The 22,097-nt window shown below is 45.5% G+C and overlaps 1 protein-coding gene across 4 annotated transcripts in view; it reads right to left on the bottom strand.

Annotated features, from left to right (window-relative positions):
• Nucleotides 1-1,281: 1,281 nt before the first annotated feature.
• Nucleotides 1,282-22,097, bottom strand: part of DAPK2 (death associated protein kinase 2) — a 41,473-nt gene continuing 20,657 nt past the window's right edge. For 3 of the 4 annotated variants that reach the window (XM_027698151.1, XM_027698150.1, XM_027698152.1), the window contains exons 4-10: nt 19,373-19,511; nt 17,926-18,055; nt 16,835-16,883; nt 16,139-16,165; nt 11,739-11,891; nt 10,375-10,420; nt 7,906-9,464 (exon numbers count right to left, since the gene is read on the bottom strand). In XM_027698151.1, the coding sequence (XP_027553952.1) occupies nt 8,829-9,464; nt 10,375-10,420; nt 11,739-11,891; nt 16,139-16,165; nt 16,835-16,883; nt 17,926-18,055; nt 19,373-19,511 (1,180 nt within the window). In that variant the 3' untranslated portion in view covers nt 7,906-8,828. Of the gene's footprint in view, nt 4,673-5,194; nt 5,276-5,447; nt 5,538-7,905; nt 9,465-10,374; nt 10,421-11,738; nt 11,892-16,138; nt 16,166-16,834; nt 16,884-17,925; nt 18,056-19,372; nt 19,512-22,097 lie in introns of those variants that run through there. The other variant, XM_027698154.1, reaches the window with a different exon arrangement.

Below are 22,097 nucleotides of genomic sequence, written 5' to 3'. Positions count from 1 at the left end.
CAAGTAGAGCCCGAGGGCTGTGCTGAGGCTCCTGAGTAACCCAAGAGCCCCGTGTTTGTGGCACGGGGTGTGCCGTGCACAGGGCAGGGCCACAGAGCCCTGGGCACACCCCAGCTCAGCCACCCCTTCCCTCCCCTCACTCAGCCAAAGCCCAGCCTCCCCTCCACCGGGGCTTGGCATCCAACCACCCCCAAAGTTACTCACTGTGACAAGGGCCAGCTCATCACAAGCTCATCACAAGCTCAGCCTCTGCCCCTGAGCCTCTGCCACACACTGGGCACTCAGCTGGGGCACAGCTCTGCCATCCCCCACAAACCCTCCCATCCTCCCTGCCCAACTGGACAAGATCCGCTCTGATACCACTTCATCAGGCTCATGATCATCTCCAGGTGATAGTTCCCTGCCATCAGGTGCACTTGGGCCACTTGAACTTGTAACTCCTCTCACTGGAGCACCCTGAAAACAACATGCTGCCTACCCCTGAGGTTGATTGGGGTTGAGGTTTATGTGAAGACAGAGCAGGCATTTAAGTGAAAAATACAGATAATGTCAGCCAGCCACAGTAACCATACAGAAAAGAGAGAGGTAAAAGAAATGCCTCTGAGTTTTCTTCAATTCTCAACCCAACACTGTTAAATATACCTCTGCACATACAGCTTCCCTGAGCTACATATAAATGTGTATAGGAACATACACGTATTAGAAAAAGGAGCAAATAAAAGCAAATGGAGTTCAGACAGCACAGAGCAGAGGTGAGGGCAGCAGTGGGTCCGAAGTGGCCAGGCTTCACCTCCCTGCCGAGGGACAGCGGGGGCGGTGTGGGGACGCCGGGGCTGAGGAGGGAGCGCCGTCCATCAGGTCCATCACGATCCATCAGGTCCAGCAGACCTTCCCTCTCACCTCAGCACACCTACGAGCCACACGATGTGTCGGTGTCGGTGCCGGGCGGCGGCTCCCCCGCGGTCCCTCCCGTCCCATCCCCTCCGTTGTGCTTCCCGGGAGCCCCCCGTGACCCCTCCCCGATCCCGGGGCTGGGAGGGAGCATCAGCTCCCGGGGTGTCCCCGCCGGGAGGGACGGGACGAACGGGCCCGGACTCCGCTCCCTCCCGCTGCCGCTTCCCGGGGCAGCTCCCGCTTCCCTCCTTCCCTCCCTCCCGGACTTCAGGGACCGACCCCCCTGAGCCCCCCCAGGGCCTCAGCGCGGACCCCCCTCACCGCGCCCGGGCCCCCACGGCAGCTCGTGTGGATAGATGGACACACAGACAGACACACCGACGCTCGTCCTGCTTCACAAAATTTTATTAGCAAATCGCAGTAACAAATATCTCTGGTTATTTTTGACAGTCTGTACTATTTCCCACCACGCACACAAAAAAATAATCAGTATTTCTTTTCATAAAAATATATGTAGATTAAAAAAAAAACATCAGCACTAAAATGAGAATAAAAATAGTAATATTTTAATAAAAATACTCAGAGGTTGTTTGTTCCCCCCCCCCATCACTTCATTTCTCTCCAGGTTCCCTACTGCTCAAAAATAGTACACAGAAAAGAGATTTTTCTCCCCTACCAAAGCAAATTCTGTGACATAAATTGTTTTAATGAAGTTTCTGCATTTCCCCTTCCTCTCATGGCTTTCTTTTTCTTTAGTCCCTTAATAAACAGAACCTGTAGGTTGTTCCTCAAACCCCAGCAATAGTAAAGAAGGACATCAACATGGGCACAGAGGAGGTGCTGGGGGCCTGTCCTCACCTCACATGGGCACAGAGATGAGGGAGACTGAACACCTTCAGCTGCCTCTCCTGGCTTTGTTAAAACACCTCCTTACATCTTTTATTAATGTACAAATAATAAGCCAGAGCTTATGGCTTCACACAGCCTTGCACTGCCCTGTCTGCCCTTCCCCTGCTCCCCATCTGGCTCAGTAGTTGCCAGGATTTCACATGAGAACAATGACCTCACCTCCATGAGAGCACAGCCCTGACCCAAACCCAACAGCTATTTTAACCAGGGCTTCATTTGCAGAAGTGCAATTTACCTACACATCCCACAATCTCTAATTTGGGAACGGAAGGTGCTTCTGAAACTCCAGAAATCCAGAAAAACGCCACTGGCTTGGAGTTGACTCGATTTTCCACATCCCAGGGAAAGCAGGAGGCACAATTTGCTGGGCAGGGTTTATATTTGTAGTGTTCTCTTTGTGAAAGGTGCCCTCCAGACACCGTGTTGTGGTTTAACCCCAACCAGCAACAAGGCCCCAACACAGCCACTCACTCACTGCCCCGGTCCTGGAGAGGAGGAGGACTGGGAATTAAACCTTGTGGGTTACTTTGAGATAAGAACAGTTTTATCATTGAGCTAAAGCAAAATATGATAATAACAATAATTAACAATAATGAAAAGGAAAAGAGAGAGCAGTAACAGCCAAGGAAGACAAGTGGTGCCAGTACAACTGCTCACCACCCGCTGCCCAACGCCCGGCCCTGAGCAGTGACCTGTGTCCCAGCCAGCTCCCCCAGCTCATACACTGAGCACCATCCCATGGTCTGGAATGTCCCTTTGGAATGTGACCATTGGGGTCAGCTGTCCTGGCCCAGCTTCTTGTGCAGCTTCTCACTGGCAGAGTCTGGGAAACTGTGAAGTCCTTCACTTGGGGAAACACTACAGAGCAACCCCTGAAACATCAGTGTGATCAACATACCCTCCTGCTGAACCCAAAACACAGCCCTGCACCAGCTACTAACAATAAAATCAACTCTATCCCAGCTGAAGCCAGGACACACTGAAACAACAGGTTTTCCTGTTACTGCTCCCTCTTAACACAGCACTTTTTGAGGATTCTGCCTCAAGAATCACACAGAAAGCTCATAAATCCACCTTTTAAATGTGAAGAGAAGCCCATGCACTGCCCCTTATCCCTTGAGCAGGCACATGTCACAGGCTAAGTGGCAGCACAAGACATGAAATAAAAGGAAATTAAATAAATAGTAGCAAAATGCAGTGCCATACTGGCAGAAACATCCACTCTCCTGCTTCCACAATTCCTGCACCCACATTCTCTTTCCCTTCCTTCAACCTTCCCAGTCCAGGATCACCTTCATTCCCTACGTGTCCCTCTCACACTCCTTCCTCCCCACTGCTTTTTTTCCTCTCACCACCTCCTTCATTTTATGTTTCTTCCATCAAATCCTCCTTTCTGTCTCTCTCCTCCAATGCTTCTCCTACATTCCCTTCCTTTCACAGAAATACTTTCTTATCAACTGCATTTTAGTCACTACATAAGCAGGGATACAAAGTTAGAAATAAAAGTAGCATATTTTTATTTCTTTCTTAGAAACTGGAAACCACCAAGATAAACCTGACACTAGTTTTCAACACCAGTTCACACCTTCTGCTCTAAAATGTCAGCCTAGAGATGACCAACATAAAGCCAAACAAAACCAGTTTCCTTGTCCATCCATAGTTGTTTCTAATAGGCTTTCTGATTTTTAATTTATTAAATGGTAAAATAAATATGAATTTCTAACAACAAATACATTCAATGAAAAAATTAACCTATTCTATACACATTTTTTGGTACCAATCCAACAATACTGGCTTAGAAACTAATAATAGTTAAAATGATGCAACTTCCCAGTGTGAAGATGTTACATCAGTATCAAAGTGCTCACTTCCTCAATTTTGGATACAACCCCCTGAATAAAAAGCAGATGTTTGCTGTCTGGGTTACATGTAAACACCACCTGCACAAATTAACCCATCTCCAATTTGCTGACAGTAAATAACATTGACAACAACAACAAAGTCCAAAAGAGACTACTTCTTCAAATACCTGGGGTTCTTAAAGGCCCTGTTTTGGTGAATATCCTGCCATCATCCTGTAAAAACGTTGGATTTGGGTGCACGTAAATCACTACAGCATTTTTTTCCTCTTTTTCATCCAAAAATTGCCCTGGCCTGTCATCCTCTCAGTGGCCCCAACCTGTTGTACTCACAACTGGTTGTGTTAGTCCTCAGCCAGAGCACAGTCCTTGTTGCAGTACAGAACTGTTCCCAAAATCAAAGAAGTGCAATGATATCAGGATTTTCTCCTCAGTGACAGCAGTAACAGAGCCCTGCACACAGCTAACAAAACCCGGCAGGGATCTGCCATCACATATCCAGGCTATTAACAAACACCAAAACTGCATTACAAAATGTCCTGACGGCTCCCTAACAATTTCCCTGACTGAAATAGTAATAATGCACAAAGTCTTCACCACTGTGCAGGACGGGAATTATTCTGCAGGAAAGGAATTATCAGTAGAAACCCAACACCCTGAGCGCAGCCGACATCACAAACAGATTGAAGTATCACTGAAACACTCAAAGCACTCCAACTGCTGCTTGTGCTGTGGCATTTCCCTGGGAATCTCGCTTCCCAGTTTTCCAAGATGCTCAGTAGACATTTAATACCATCACCCAGCTGTTGGTGCTGTTTGAGAAGCAAGAAGCATCACACCAATGACTCAGACAAGTCAAGGTCTGCTGCCAGGGCTGCTTGCTTCAGCAGGGATGGAAGTCTCCTGTGTCTCCTGCCCATGGAATTCTCTTCACATTAGGATATGCTGCTTCTCCTCTGAGGGGGAACTTCTCTTTGGGAAAGATCCTCACTGTCACTCTCACAGTTCCTCTGAAACAGAAAGGCCACAATGTGTCAGGCACGTAAATGAGATCCACGCTGCTCCACATGGTGCTCTGATATCATCAGTGCATCATCCGTGGAGGAAAGCAGAGCCAACAGGACCCTCACAGCTGCATTCCAGAAGGTCACAGGCACTTCTGGGGTCCCCCACCCTCCATCACACACAGCTGGGCACAAGAGCAGCAGCAAGTTCCCTCCAGGACTGCTCTTATCTCAGCCAGCAGGGTCACTGCCATGGGATCCCAACATCAGCTGCTGCTCCTTTACATAGTAAATGTGGGCAGCACCTCAAAGGTTTATGGAGTCACCAGCTCCCCCTGCACAACATTCCTGTCACAGTAACACAATGTACAGCCCATTAAAGACACACAGAGGATGCCATGGTCCCGTCTGGGTTCCCACTCCAAACCGCTGCCGTCCTGTTGGGCTGTGCATCCAGGTAAGGACAGCAAAAATCACTGCACAGGAAAGCTGGTTCTTCTCCTCTCCCCCTTTAGGAAATGCACCTACCAAACTCTCCTCCTGTATCAGGACCCTTTTCACCAGGGAGCGGGACAAGTGGTTGCACAGCGAGACGATGCGGTAGGAAAGCTGTGGAGAGAGGGAAGAGGGGCAGTTTGACCACACACGTCCACATAGACACATGCAAACACCTCATTATCTGCTGCCTGCTACAATTTTATACTCAAGCCCTGTCCTGCCCTCTGATCCCACCAGGTTTGGGAAGCCCCACATGAGGAGGGTTTAAGGCTCCCTGCCGTACCTTCCATCGCCTCCTGGCATATTGCCTTTTGAAGTTTTCCATGTTAACAACAGATGATTTCCGAACCAAAGCCTGCTGCTTGTCCATGGGCTGGAAGATAAAAGAGCAATTTTATTGTCTGGCTCCCTTTGGTGCATAAAACATGTACAGTTCCCCACGTGCACTGGAGCTGGCTGAAGAGTGCCGGCTGGGGAGGCTGTGGGTTCATACAGGGAAAAGGAGAAGAAAAATAATTCAATCCAGTCCACCTTGTGCCTGGACAGGATTCCTTTGATCTCAGAAAAAATCCTAAAACTAGAGGGTGCTAAGGATTGCTTTCACTTAGTAAAGTTGCTAAGCTGATTCTCAGTGCACACCTGCCTCACCTGCACTTTCTCTGGATGACAACACTATAGTAACATGGGAAAAAGTTGGCTGTCATTTGGTATTGGTGACAGGGATACATGCTGTCTGAAAAAACTGGCTTTGTCCTTTCACCACACCCAGAGTATGAGAGCACAAGACATCGATACCCTGGCAATAAATACAGAAAGAAAGAATTGCAATACCTGACTATGGCAAATAGGAAGAGAAAAGAATATCTATCAGAATTCAGATGTGCCCAGCATTTGGGGATTTCAGTCCGGTGTTAAGGAACAGATGTTCCACAAATCTTGACACACAGTCCTTCTGAAAATTAAGCACATTCCACTTCAAAAGCACATCAAAATTTGCATAAACCAGAGAACTGTATCTAACAGATTGAGAGGAGGAAGGGTTCAAAACCAGATCTGGTAAAAGCGAAAAGGGAAAGACCAGGTATGAACCCTTCACAGCTCATGGAGTGACAACCATTCCAGCTGTTCTGATCTGCATAGGCAGGAGGGGATAACAGAAATATTTGTACTGGACTGGAATGCAGCCAAGCCATGCACCTGGAGCAGCAAGAGGACCAAAGGAGAATGGAAAACACATCAGTGACAATTTAAACATCTTTTTCAGCAACATAATTGAAAATGTTTGTGACTACAAATGCCCCTTTCTCATCAGATGCCGCAGGTTTAGCAGCTGTGCAGTATCTCAGCAGCAGTTCAAGGAGCCAACCATCAGCTGGCCCCTTCTCACTCAGATGTGATACACCATCTGACACAACAGAGCTGGGACAGTGAAGCACTAAATACCATTTCCTCGTGCTGCAAGTGGCTACCACGGTGCAACAGGCTGGCAGGAATCAATTTGAAGTGGAAAAAATGTCACTGGCTAAATGTCAGCTGTACAATCACCATGAAAAATGTCCCAGTGCCCTTTCCACAGCAGAACCGTGGCTGACTGAACAGCTCACTCTACCCCAGCCTGTGTACAAAGCCCCTCCATTTATGTACCCTGCAAACCAGGGACCTTGTCACTGTCTCACACCAGAATATCTTCTCAAAAGCACTGTGTCAACCAGCCTCCAGGACAAGTCATAACAACATTGCCCTCACACAAAGTGGCCTCATTTGATGGTCCTTCTCCTTGTGCATTTGTTCATACAGAAAATTTGTGTGAACAAACAACATGAGATCATGGCTGAGGGAGGGCAGACTCTCGCTCTTGAGAGGCTTTTCTGCAAATACAAACTCTCACTAGGCTTCAAGTTACATTTTAAGAATTAAAACTCTCTCCCTCGTAAAAAAATCCTGTGTTCTGGTTTCCCTGGATAGCGTCCAGTGGGTCTTCCAACCAAAGGAACCTGCGGAAGTGACGACCGAAGCATCTGGAGACAATAAAAAATGGACACACACAAAACTCTCAGTGCTATTTGTCACAACAGAGCCCAATTCTCCCCAGCCACCACCACTACCTTGCAAGGGTCATCTCCTGGCTATCCACAGGACTTGGAAGCTTTTGAGAATTTTACATCTCGTGCCAAGAACGAGGCCACAGGGAGCACATCCAGTTTCCATCCTCCTCTGAGTACAGTGACGGGAGCAACAATCCCCCAGCTGAACAACTGCTTCCAGAACCCTGAATTCCCACCAGCCTCTGCACATCTTTGTGAGGACATGGCAGCAGGGGGGCCACTGTACTGTGCAGAAATTGGAGGAGAGTATGCTTTTATCTTTTTATCTCAAAGTAGGAAACATTCTTCTTAATCATGTTAGGAACAACAACAACTCCATTTATTCAGGTCATTAACTCCTCTGCAAAAGGAGAAGGGAGGAGGGGCAGTGAAAGACATACTTATATATATAAGATCCACCCCAGATGGACATCAGCTACTATCTCACTGATTCTTGCACAATGTCACCTTGCAGCAAATGCCCACAGCACAGAGCAGCCTGACATCTTCAGTCTCTAACTAACCTGCAGGGAACAACAGCACCCTGCATAAATAACTATTTACTGCGTTCAAAAATGAGATGGGAACACCTGTGCAGGTTGATACAGTGTGACCAAATGGCTTCTTGGAACACAAGACAGTAGGGTAGGATTCAAATTTGGGTCAACTTTTCTTTTACTTTCTAAACCTTAAGGAAAAAAAGAAAATCTTTACAGCATGAGCACTAGTCTCAAATCCCACACCACAGACTAAGTTAGTTGTAGTTTGTCATCTTCTTCACTGTAGAAAACAAACTAGAGGACTATGATATCACTTCTCAGTCACATATTACCACTTGTACTGCAAAACTGCAGTTATTTGATCATTACAAGTTCCCAGTGGTGTCTTTGGAATAGGATTTCTTTGGTATAGGACAGAAAACTAAATACTTTAGTTTAAAATTCAGGTAACACCTTTGATGGTAAAAGACTTCACCCTGCACACAACTGGCTTTAAAATAATCCTTTTCTTCATTGGCAGCAATTTCACAGAGAATTTCCACAGTACTGGCTAAATGTTAAATTACTACACCATTTACTTTGTTTTACAGGACAGAGTTAACCTTTGCAAATATTTTTCTCATGTGGTCTGTAGGACTGCCTGCACTGTTTCCTTCAGCCAACCAAAGACACCACAATGAGATTTGCAGTAGTTTCCAGGCACCCAGTTTCTAGTAAGTACAGGCTGACTTATTCTTTATTCCAAGTTAATAACTTAGTACCTTCAGGAACTGTAATACACAATGCACTATGATATAGGCAATACAAAAGGCTGTAGGTTTAGATATGTCCATACCACTGTGAGAACCTTGTTCCTGCAAGTTCAGACACTCTAAAAAAAACCAAACCACACAGAAAAAAAAACCTTCAACACTACAAAGCACTGGGAGATTATGGCTTTGGTCAGCACCTTGTGCAATACACCAGAACTTCTACTTTAATTCTAGGTGATGTTTTTGGGGAGAATCTGTACACTGGGACCTTTTTAAACTGATGTACTGGAAAGAGGCAGCAAACCCTGCCCCTAGCCTGATCTCAGCATCACTGATGGGATTCTGCTACACCAAGATTCAACCCTGCAAGGAATTCTTCACAGCGAGATCTGTTCAGCAGCTCCATCAGCGACTCGTTAACATCTTTGCTGAAAACAGAGTCGAAGTTTCTGCTCGCACAGACTTCATTTTCCAGTTGAAAACTGCTCATTAAATCCTGTATCCACTTGAGTTCCTCAGAAAGTTCCTGCCTGAGGGATTCATACTGGCCCTGCAGACCGGTGTATTTCCCAGCTACGCCTGCCAGACTGGTGTCCACGGCCTTGATGTCCTCCTGCAAATGCCTCCTCAGGGACTCGATTTTCCGGCACTCGTACTTCAGCTGGGACAGCTTGTGCCGCACGCTCTCGTTCTCCTCCTTGTACCAAGCTTCCTTCTCGTTATAGATGGACAGCAGAGCGTCGACGTCCTCCTGCAGGGAGTCCCGGGACGCGGCCAAGGTGCCGCAGCCGCGCTCCGTGCGGGAAATGTCCTCGACGACGCGGGCGAAGCGCTCGAAGTTGATGTAGGTGTTGTTGGGGGGCATGCTCGAGTGGCACTTGATGGTGTACTCCCTCAGCCGCTTCGTCTTCAGCTGGGTGCTCCCAACCTTCTTGGGCTCCTGCACTTTGGTTTCTTCTTTCAGCTGGCGAGTCACCAGACAGAGGAACCAGTGTTACTGAGTGTTCACAAGACAGGGCAGGAACTCAAAATCTGCACACAGGGAATGCAGCCTGGACTTCCACAATGCTGGGAGATCCTTTGCTCACACAGGCTTGCCTTCATGCATATGAGTAAAAGAAAAAAGACACCAAACACACAAGCCCAAAACCAAATGTGACAAGTGATGTGCATTCATTCCAGTGTGATATGAGCAAATAACGCGGTTGCAACTTATTTTCATGTTAATATTCAGCAGTTAATAGTCTCAAGCTGTTGATACTTGTGAAAGGAAAAACAACAACCCTGAAAAACTCCAATTAATGTTTTGTGCAACGCAAAGCAAAAACTGAACTTCAAAAATCCTCATTAGTCATGCCGAGATTAGCTAAATGTATTTTCAATAAGAGACTTATCCACACAAGCAGGCAATGTTTATGATGAAAAATACATATGGACACACAAATGTAAGCAAATCAGCACACGTGGTACACAGCAGTTATCTCTTGAGAGAAATCAATTTTCCACACTGACTAGCAGTCAACTCTCAGTTCAAGAAAGCACTGAACCCAACACACGGTACGTGTCCATGCAAACAGAGAAGAAGGATGGAAAAATGCAAAGCCCAGTCCAATTTGGGAGACTGTAATATGCAATAAAGATCAGAGCTTGGTCACCCTCTTTTTGAAAGCTATGCTGATAAAAGAAGTCGTTTGCAGAAATCCAGGGATTTAGTCAGACCCAGCCAATTTGTTCCCAGTAGATCTCTTTGAGACACCCAGGATCACTAAGCACTTAGGGGGCAGTTTTCCATGTAACACACCACTAGGAGTGAGAATATGATCCCTGCTTTGCTCATAGCAAAAACCAGGATCTGTTTGTTTATGCATTCTTACCGTTATCCAGGGATGAGACAGAGCTTCCTGAATCGTAAGCCTCTTCCTAAAAAACATCAACACAAAAACCCCACAGACTTGAATGAGAAATTCCTGGTATACGAGTCCATTGACCCACCCTTCTCCCAGGCTTCCTATGAAGCATTTATCAGGATAATGCCAGGACCAACTCTCAAATGTCAGGGTTGTTACTCCCTGAGCATGCTGCATCTGTGTAGTTTAGTTACTGTTCTGAACTCCAGTGGGTAACTGGCCTCACTCCACACGATTTTAATTCTTACTTCATCAAAACCTACCTGTATTTTTGTGCACCCTTCCATACAAAGTAACACAATATCTGTTTTGTTCATCTAACATGCTTAGAATAAGTTCTTGCTGTACACCTTTGATGCTGTACACTTTGTCTGAGTCAAGGCATACAACAGTAACTGCATCAAAGCTGTCCTTCGGAACAGGAGACTACAGCACTGCAGGAGCTGTTGTTTCCTGGACGCAACATTTCTGAGAGCAATACTTAAACCTAATCAAACTTGATCAATCCTAACTTCCTCTTGCATTGTGGCAGTTTGGTGAACAGCACATTAAGAGCACTGAGAATCAAAGAGAGAAACACAGCGTTGCACAGGGATGTGGGACAAGTATCATCACTGACTTCTCCTTTCTTAAAAAGAGGCTGCAGGACCTGTGCAAACCTCTCAAACCCCAGCTAGCCCTCCCCACTCTGAGCCCTGATGATTTGCAGAAATCTTGACTGAACAGCCCTCTCATACCTATTTCCTCCCCCACTGAAGCCACTAAAAAGAACCACAATGGTCTGACTTCCCTACAGGACAAAGTTACAGGGACGAAGATGCTACTCCTGCATGAGCTTTATTAAAAGCAGGAAGTGTGTGGTTCCTATGAACGGGGAATAAAGATCTGCAGAGCTGTCACACAAACTCTGGGTGACTGCAGAGAGACTTAGAGCAATTCCATATCAGCACATGTAAAGATTTTTCTGGCATGGCACCACTGGGGGCATATTCTGGGATGGTATCACCTCCCTGTACGTAGTTCATAATAGATTGAAACAGTGGAGTGGGAGTTACCCTGAACTCAAGGTTCTGCACACCATTTTCAGCCCTTCAGCCACATCCTGTTGTACCAGTTTGACTCAGGTGAGAATTCAGTCCTGAACATGAAATTTAACCGAGGAGATTTGGTTCCTTAGAGTTTCTGGGGCAGTGATTAACTAGGGGCAGCATCCCCTGCCTTGCTCTGGAATGGCAATGCAACTGCAAGGAAAGCTTTGCACACACCTCATCAGGATACATTTCACCAGGTTTATTTGAGAGACAAACGGATCTCTCTGGATTTTTCCTTACCGTGTATCTTTCACCAGAAGTTTCTGAATAAAATCTTTGGCCAGGTCGCTGGTATTGCTGAAAAACTCTTCATCAAAATCATAATTCACAGCTGTGATGTTGGCAAGAGTTTCTTGTTTGGTTTCTCCAAGGAAAGGTGATGCACCACTAAGCCTGGATAAGCCACAAGGAAGAATCAGTTGGAAAAATAAACAGCACAAGACCCCTGGTGAAGTGACAGTGACTGTGTAATATACTCTTAGGACATTTGTGGTTCTGGTGTGGGAAACAACAGGGCCAGCTTTGGCCCACCACATCTGTGGTTATGAGCCAGACTCACCCTGGAAGTCTCTAGTGCAGCACTAATGGGTGCACACAGACAGGAATGCACACATTCCCCTCTCCTAACTGCCTCATTTAAGTCACTGCTAACAAAACTAGAAGAGGCTTCAGTTGAGGACAGTCTCTATGCCTGAGACTGAAGCTTCTATCACCTTCAGATAAAGTAGTGTTTCTGTAGATTTTCTTCAGGTAGGAAAAACCCTGCCCCTACTTGTGCTGCCCACAAGTTCCCTGCACACCAGGTTCAGCCAAGAGACCTCTCTCAGCTGGCTCCAAAACACAATGTGTGATCAGAAGCCTTGCCTAGGCCCAGCTCCACTGGAGAGGTAGGGCCATGCTGCTCAGTGAAAGGAATCCACAGACAAATGGACTCTGGCTGCAACAAAATCCAACAGTTTCTGAACAACACAAATGTTCATTCTGTTGGCACCCTGCTCCAGCTGCAAGGATATAATGGAGACACCATCATAATAAAATGCCATTTAGCAGTCCTTACTGGAGAGAAAGCTTTCCTCCTGCTTTGCCTATCTATGAGCTGACAGGGTCCATCTTCATCTTTGATGACTCTATTTACCATTGCTCCATAAAAGTTGAGTGTCAGAGCAGTCACTGCAGACTCCTCCTGCCCTGCCTCTCCTCCAGGTTCCTCCCTCCCCAATACACAGGGATGCTGACTTGCAAAACTCTGGTTTACAGGAAATGCTATTTATACCAAGGAATTTGATCTCATCCCTTTCTTATCATCTTCTGGGCTATTATTGTGCTTATCTATTATGTCCAGCTTTGACAGCACAGTTTCAGGATGCAGCAGGCTCAAAAGAGGACTGCAGCAAACTCCTGAGATCTAAATTGAACTTTTGAGTACTAAACCACATGTTTACATGATCCTGCTCAACAGACCTTTTACTCTGCATTGCCACTACCATGTTGGCTGGGAATTTTGGGGGGCAAGCAGAAAGTTGGATGGCACCACCTGACCTTTTAGGCCAATCCCCAGCTACCACATGTGGTTTTACCCACAGAATAAAACATTTGAGTGCATAAACTGCTTCCTCTCTCTCTACAATTGCACAGTGACACCAAAGCATCTGCCACAGCAAGGCAGCACGAATGAGGTGCTCCAACTGTCTCTGATGAAGTGACTTCCATGCCATTAACCACAGTCACTCTCACTTCTTAACAGGTTTTACATACTCCCTCTTAGGCTTTTGTTCCACTTCTGCTGCCCACAAAGGAGGCTACAAGCAGGCACCTCACCACAGACCATGGGCATTGTTCCAAAACTAAAGCTTGGAAAGCTGCTCTAAAGTCTTGGTTTCTTTGCCCTCTCCCCAAACTGTGCTGTGAAGTAGCTGTAATTCCACCTTCTGGCCTTTTGCTGGAAGCCCAAACCAGCAGTGCTCTCTCTATTCTGATTTTTTTTGCTCTTTGGGAATCAGTTTTGGAGGTCTGTAAAATCAGAGCATTCCCAAATCCTAATATCTAATGCAAATGGCTTTTGTCATATCCTGACTCAGAGCCTGTAAACATGTAACAGCAGACAGACCTCAGCACTAAAGCCCAGTGAATCACTCCACTGGTCACTGAACTGAGGGCTTGTCTGCATTTTGGTCTCTTCACCTGATGATGGCACCCATTTGATTGCTGCCACGTTTGCCACAGCAGGATCATAAACACACCCTGCTTATTCAGAACAATTCAGAACAAAAGGCTTTCAAATTAGCAGGCAATAGTAGTTACAGAATCACAGAATCAATCAGGTTGGAAAAGACCTCTGAGATCGAGTCCAACCTTTGATCCAACACCACCTTGTCACCTGGACCATGGCACTGATGCCACATCCAGGCTCTTCTCAAACACCTCCAGGGACGGTGACTCCACCCCCCTGGCAGCCCATTCCAATGCACAATCACTCTCTCGGTAAAAAATTTGTTCCTAATGTCCAACCTAAACCTCCCCTGGCAGAGCTCAAGACTCTTGTCCTACTGCTGGTTCCCTGGGAGCAGAGCCCGACCCCACCTGGCTACAACCTCCTGTCAGGGAGTTGCAGAGAGTGAGAAGGTCTTCCCTGAGCCTCCTCCAGGCTGAGCTTCCCCAGCTCCCTCAGCCTCTCCTCACAGCACTTGTGCTCCAGTCCCTTCCCCAGCTCTGTTCCCTTCTCTGGACCTGCTCCAGCCCCTCCATGTCCTTCCTGAACCGAGGGGCCCAGAGCTGGACACAGCACTCAAGGTGAAGCCTCACCAGTGCCCAGCACAGGGGCAGAACCCCTTCCCTGCTCCTGCTGCCACACTGTTCCTGATCCAGGCCAGGACCATTGGCCTTCTTGCCCACCTGGGCACACCTGGGCTCACACTCAGCTTCCTGTCAATCAGAACCCCCAGGTTCAATCACACAGTTGAAGGCAAGAAAATTCCTAGTCCACAGTTTATGGTGCAAGCTGCCCCCTCCCATGATACAAAGCATGTTCTTTATTGTTGATCATTTGTAGGGAGACATTTTTCTACCTTAATCCCCATGGCCATGACAACCAGTCAAGCAGGTAAAACATCCCCTCCCCTGGGTGCAGCACAGAAACTCCCCCTGTAACTCTGCCCCAGCACAGAGCCCTCAATGCCACTGAAAGACCCTCAGAGCAGCTGGCTCTGTGCAGCACTCATGGCATGCCAAGCATTCCCACCTGCTTATCCTCAACTCCTAAGTTTTCCTCTCATCATATATGGACACCCATAAATAGAATTTACACAGTTTAATGCCCTGGCAAGCACAGGTGTGACACTGGAGACACGAATGCTGATAAAAAACAAGGATCTGGACAACATTTCAAAGTCCTTTCCCTGAGCTTGGGCTCAACCAACATCCCTCCCTTTTTGTGCACTGCAGGAAGAGGGAATTTGTTGCACTGAATCAGGTTTCTCAGCCCATACCTCTTACAGTTTTCGAGGTCTAAGCCTTTGGTATAGCTGAAGCATGGATTTAATTCCACTACATTTATTTTCTGCACTGAAAAGACAATCCCTCCCCTTCAGGCCTCCAAACTTGTCCTGAGCCCCGAGCTGTGCAGTGCAAATCCACCCAATGCCAGAGTCCACCCTTTTTAAGCTTGGCAGCAGGTTAGTCCTCTGAGTATCACAGGGAACAGCTGAGCCCAGGGTGAGACATTTCCCAGCATAGAATATCCACCATGTGCTGCTCCCCAGGAGTCACAGGAGCTTGATTTCAGTGGAAGCAGTTAGTCCAAGGACCATTGCCCACTTCTGCAACTCCCATATCAAACCAGAGGAAAAGCAAGGAGTGCTGTCCCTCGGTCACACCCATTGTCACACAAGCAGCTCCCCAAATTGTCAAGCTCCATCTTAAAACTCTTCCCTGCTTGTCCCCAGACTCCCACAAAAACTCATTTCTTTGAGAGCCTGAGCTTGTCAGAATTTCCTCCTTTTATTTATTCATCACCAGCTGACACACTTTTCTTCTAAAGAGTATCTGTGCCTAAAAAGCATTCTGTGATCTACTTTTCCCCCTGTGCTCATTGACTATAATGCTATCCCCAAACAGCCTTTGCTTTACCAGCTTTAACAACCCCCTTTTTTTGCCCTGTAAGTTGAATTCTCAGTTCCCTTTTCTGCTCCTTTTCCAGCTTAAATTGAACATGGGCAACCATATTTATGCGTGATAATCTAGACTGCTGCTGCCTTTACAAGCAAACTGAAACCTCCCTGTTTCCACCCGAAATGACACACCTTGGAAGTGGTGCTGTTACACTTTCTATGCTCTCCACATGCTGGTAGCTCAGTCATTCCACCAGCAATGGATATGCTTGGCTTTTTCATCCTCTGCCATTTGGAGCTGATGAGGTCCCAAGGGAAGCAGAAATGCCCAGTGGTGCCAGTTTGCTCAGAGTGCCCCCCTACTTTTAGCCCTTATTTTCAGCTTGAAAAGGCTGCAGGGCAACACTGTGAGACAAAGCACTGCCCACCCCCTGTGTGCAGGTCTGTCCTCAGGTGACTGCAGGCAGAGCTGTCCTGTACTAATGCAAGAGAGCTGCAGGCACATTTCTACTGGAGCAAAGCTGTTGTACTCACAGGATGTAGGTGATGACTCCTATGCTCCTAAAAAACAAAGGAGACCAATGGCAAGGGTTATACATGACCTGTGTTCTTCCTCATGTACAGAATATTAAAAAGTGACTAGCAGCTGCAATACAGGCAGGAGAGCCACTGTGGCCTTAGGTAACTGCTAACATCTCTCTTACAGAACAGTGTTCCAGGGAAAGAATTAATTTTACATGTAACATCAAGTGCTGTGGGTATCTGGAGTCTCTACGTATTTCTGCTCCAGTGGGTATTTACTACAGCTCACATCAGAAATGCAAAGGATGTTTTATTTGGGGTGACCTTGTTTGTCTGCCTTCTCAGCAGATGAGATTAGTGCCCAGGTCTCCTCTGCACGAAGTACTCTTAGAAATAAAGCTGTCACAAGCAGTCACTGCTTGCACTGTTTTCTTCTAAGAGTGCTCCTCTGCAGTGGACAGTGGCAAACACTTAACTCTCTAACTGCCAGCACTCAAGCTTCTCATTGTAATTGTGCAGAAATTAAATGCTTATCTTTTAATTTAAAAGGATGCATAAAAATGGAATGACAGAACATAGAGCAATTAGCTGTATTTAAGTTTTTTGTTTTACTTTGTGGCAGCGCAATGGATTCTACTCAGAGCCAAAAAGGAAAAAGTAATTGTAGAGCAACCTGGAAAAAAAATACAAACATTCTAAAAAACTTACCACATGTCTGCAGCTAATCCAAGTGGTTCATAGTTTACAATTTCTGGAGCTGTAAGAAACATTTAATTAAATATAAGCAACGAAGAAACATGTTTTTACCAGGCTGGAGTAGCAGGACAAGAATTACCAAGAGGGAGAAAGGGGGGGGAGAGAGAAAAGTTAGTTATAGGATGCATTGTTTGTAATTTTATACCCCAAACAGGAGTTTAAATTCACAGCTGTCCAGAAAAAATTATGTAGGGTAACTTAAAGCTTAGTGCAACTCAACTGTAAGGGTAAAGCAGATATTATACACTAATCACAGTGCAAATTACAAAAAATAACAAATTATTTCACCTCCCAAGAACATCGTTGCCCCCAAGAATTGGAGCTTTTGTTTTGTGCTTAACTGGTACCATTATAGCAAGTTTGTAAAGGCCAGTCAGAAGGAGCCCTTGAGCAAGAGATTGAAATGACTTGCCAGACTACATTGCTATCCATGTCAAACTCTGTTTTATAGGAAACATTTCCTCATTGGAAAACATCCCCACACAAGACTGCAAGCAGGAGAAAAGAGCAAGGGGGAAATAAGATGAAAAAAGGGATCTGTAACAGTTGTGTTTAATTGGAACATGAATTACAATTCTCTCCTCACTCCCCAAACCAACCCCAAAACCTCTAATTGAAACTAGGAGAAAGGAGTAGGATTAACCCAAAATCCAAGTGAGGCAGATAATAACTGTGATCAGTGAGGAACAAGAAGAGAATCAGGTGGTAAAATGTGAAGGAGTTGAGGGGTTTGTGCTCAACAGATGAACAGTGTGAAGCATTTTAATCTAGAAAGCAATGACAGAGGTACCCATGTCACACACCACAACACAGGGAGATCTACTTACTCCAGGCAACAAGGGAAGAAGTTATAATTTGTATTCCTGAATTTATTTGTATTTATTTGGCAGCAGTTCACTCTCACAGGAGTAGCACAGAAAGCACCTCTCACCTATCCCAGAAAAATAAAGCAAACCTCTAGATTTAATTCACCTTCATAGAAATGAGATGTCTCAACTTCCTCATGGAACCTGTAATACAAGGCAAAGGAACACGTCACTCACCTACAAATTCTGGAGTTCCAAAAATGTTCTTAAATTCAACTCCATCTTCTATTTTGTGAGCCAGGCCAAAGTCAATGAGTTTGATGTGTGGAATAGGGATATTCTTGTCTAGCAGCATAATGTTTTCAGGCTAAAAATAACAAAAGATAGATCTATGTTATTAAAATATTAACATCTTGGAAAGTAACAGAGTTTTCAAGTGCCTTTTTTTTCCCTTTGCAAACATAACACTGTAGAACAAGAAACACATACCTGTGCCTAACCATTAACAATGGTTTTGATGAAGGGTTTTTATATTTCATAACATCTCCCCAGTTGACTCTATACTGTACTGCAAGCCACTGGGAGAAGCTTTATTAAATGCTTCTTGAGGCATTCTAGTTACATCTGAACCTATTTAGGAAAGGAAAATTATCTTCTCTATGAGACAATTCACAGCTGCAACAAGGCCAGGAAGATCTGGGATTTACCAGCTGAAAATGGGTAGAGCTGGGATCAGAGGTCCTAGACCATATGATAGCAAGCTATTAAAAGAACATGTGACATTCCTCACAGCATTGCAGGAAAAAGCTGGAGCTGGAACTGTGAAATTAGAAGTATCATGTTCAACCACAGACTTTCCTCTTTCGCCAGATTTAAGGGAAATGTCATAAACTTCTTTCTTGAACTAAGTTTCTCAGCCTTATCTGCTCTCTTCCGTGGCCCCAATTCACAGGTTTCAGAGTAAACTCTGGGTTCAATTTATCTCCCATGAAGAGCTCTAATGCATTAATTTGTCAGAACTTAACCATAAGCTTAAGAGCAACAGTGAGAGAGTTTGATTCCCTGCTGGCTTTTCCACAGCAGATCCCAACATGGAAACTGCTCCTGCTAACACATATTCTCAGTCAGAGCCACACTGGGAAAGAGAACATATGAATAATTTATTATCATAGTCTTAGACCAAGAATGTTTTAGCCTCAGGCTAACAAGTCAGTTTTTCTTCCATGGATCTAGGGCACATGTGTTCACCACAGATACAGGATGTAAAGTTCTTAAAGCAGCCAGAACAGACTGAAATGGCAAAAAGTCACAGTCACACCTCTGGGACTGGCTGATTCCTTAGGTGGTATAAGGCACTGTGGCTCCACTGCAGCTGATGGAGCCCTGTCAAGTGAGGAGATGATGATGAATCATCCTCTGTCTAATCAGATCACTGCTTAAAAGTACATGTCTGATTTAACACTACAAAGCTCCAAACCCAGTCCTTTAAAACCCAGGAGAGTCATTATGTGAATACATTTTAGGTCATTTGATATTCACTACCAGTGAAATGATTCTTTACTTATGCTTTCTGATTTCTATCTTGAATGTCTTGTAACATCTTCACTGACCACCTGACCTTACTGGCACTAAATACCAAAACTACCAACTAGAGATCAGCTGAAGTCTAAAACAGCCTCTTTACCTTTAAATCAAAATGAGCAATTTTCTTAGAGTGAAGGTAATTCACACCATCCAAAATCTGCTTGATGAACCTGGTTGCCTCCTCTTCACTCAAAGACTCCTTCTGTGCCAGGAAGTCAAAAAGTTCTCCTCCAGAAACCCTGCAAAACACACCAGAAAACAACCTGTTATCTACTGCATCGTAACACATAAAATAAACGTAAGCACAGAAAACTAAAGTAGCAAAGAAGCTCAAGGCAGTTAGAAAAAGGCCACTCTTGCAGACAATCATGGGGTTTGTGTTCTGGTCCCAGGTGGGCCAAAACTTCCTTCTGGCTTCAGCTCTCTCCCCTGGAAATTAAGGACCAGCTTTTCCATTGACGCTGTAAGGTTTGATTCATCAAGGATTATACAGGACCCAAAAAAGTTACATTATTTGAGGAATCCACACACATGTTCCTATTTCAATAGATCGACTTAACCACTTCAAGGGCTATTTTTCAACATTTTCATTTTGGATGAACAAGTTGTAAGAGTCAACAACTGCTAAAGAATCACTTCTTACCAGTGGCCATCAGAACCAGGAGGCAGCAAGACCTGCCAGCAGAATCCCTGTTCTTTGCAGAACAGCCATTCCCCTGCTCTCACACAGAATCTTGCCTGACATAACTGACAGGAAAGCATTTATTTGGTGCTGAATTTTTAAGAAGAAAGCAGATTGCAGCAGGTTGGAAGGTACCTAAAATTGTTTTCCCAAAGTCAAGGAAGTGCTCTTAGTTACTATGAGTTTTCACATCAAAATTGGAATGCATTTTCTCCTTATTTAGTACCCAAGACTTTTTTTTTTCATTTCTGTGCCTTGTATTTGTTCCACTGCTATTTTTCTATATATTATGAAACAAGATACTCTAAATATAGAATTGAGGATTGTTTGCAGCTGCTATTCATTATTATGCTTACATTTATTGTTTCCAGTTCATGCTGTCATTAATATTATTGGTTTATTCTCATTTAAATTTACCCACAAAGCAGTTGTTCTTGGGTACAGGGTGACCACCCACCTTTGCTCACACTCAGAGTGCAAGCACAAGACCAGCTATAAATCCTGCAAGGCCAAGTCACCTGCAAACAAGGACAACATGTCAAGAACCACAGCGACATCGTGCTGGTGTCTTCACTTCTGCTCTTGCTGTGGGTGACACACACCTTGTTGTTCCAGAGGCAGAGACTTACACAGGGCCTGGTGACCTGGGCATTGATCACTGGGTATTTTTTCACAGCTCTCACACAGCCAGAAACTTCTGTAAGCAACGTGAGGCAGGACACACCTCAGCTGGCAGTGACCTCACTTCACCTGGGCAGAGTCACTTGATGCTTTAATTGTTACAACCCAATGTCTGGCAAAGCAAAATAAGCTTAGACAACCCAGGAATATGTTGCAACTTCTGTCTTTGCCACCTTCTTCTCGTTCCTATTCACCTCAGTTACTCAGCCTGTGAGACACTTACTGGATCTCTGATTTTCTTTTTTAGGTGACACCCCAAGGGTCTCAGCACTAATTTCAGCCTTGCTGGGCAGGTTTTGTTGCACCCTGTGCATTTCAGGAGGAAGGGAACACTGTCTCCTTTCCATATTGTAGTAGGTTTAGGGGACTTGGTTCATTAGTTTAAAAATTATTACAGCCTACTATGACAAACCAGTAAGGAAATCTGTAAGAAAACCCCGGTGGTGTCTCGGTGACATCTGTGGACAGTGAGCAGGGGAGGCTCATTTTGTCAAGGATTTCTATTCCAAGTGCACTTAGGCAATCCCCCCTGGCAGCCACTGCATCCGGCCATCAGGCAGCCACCTGGGCTGGGACAGCTCTTGTACTTGACCGGAATTTAACCATGCAGGCACACTGCTCTCTCTTCCTCTTTTACCCTGTGAAACCTCCTTGCTGATTGTTTCTTAGGGTGGGCTCAAACCAGGCCTAAGAATTAAGAAGCTCTCTCTGAGCCCAGACCAACAGCCCACACAGCCCAGGCTCCAGTCCTGCAGGACAAGCAAAAGCAGGCACCACTTCAGGAGAGCACAGAAGCTGAGCCACTTGGAAAAGTCCCCCTGCTCACCTTGTCCTGGCCCAGAGGACTGTGCTAAGGATGTCAGAGGTTACCTTCCTCTTGGAGGAGACTGGCTATTTTCTTTTGAGGAATCTCCTTTGCTAGACAAAGGAATGTCAGAAAAATGGTTCAGCTGCCCAGACTGGAGGTCCCTTAATTCTCTTTCTCTCTTGCTGCCCCCGAGAGTGGTCACTTAAACCAGTTGGGTTGGTTGCTCAGGGCACACCAGGAATTTTTCCCCAATGGCAACCTTGTCAACATCCTGGGCAACCAGCTAAACCCAAGGCATCCTGAAGAAAATGTGCAGCCTGCAAGAATGAAGGTCACAGGGGATTTACTTGGGAGCTCCTTGATGTATTTTCCCACTTCCCTCTAGTTCACACTAATCTTGAATCAGGCTAGAGAAGGGGCTTTCCAAGGTACAGAACACAACATTAAAAATAAAACAGGAAGCAACAAAAAAAGATCCAGGGAGTTTGAAGTCCCTTTGTAACTTTATCATCAAAAGACTCCCTCCTACCAAAACCACATGAAGATCTCATTTTCTGAAGGTCAGAGACTGGCATACATGACAATTGCCAGTCTCTTGTGGTACAGCCTAACACATTTGCCTAAGCTCTAGAGATCTTAAAAGAGTAATCCAAG

Source organism: Neopelma chrysocephalum, unplaced genomic scaffold, assembly GCF_003984885.1.
Source record: "Neopelma chrysocephalum unplaced genomic scaffold, ASM398488v2 Primary Assembly neopelma1_124, whole genome shotgun sequence".
In the NCBI taxonomy this organism is placed as follows: domain Eukaryota; kingdom Metazoa; phylum Chordata; class Aves; order Passeriformes; family Pipridae; genus Neopelma; species Neopelma chrysocephalum.
Note: the sequence above shows the minus strand (reverse complement) of the source record. Positions and strands in the feature narration are given on the sequence as shown.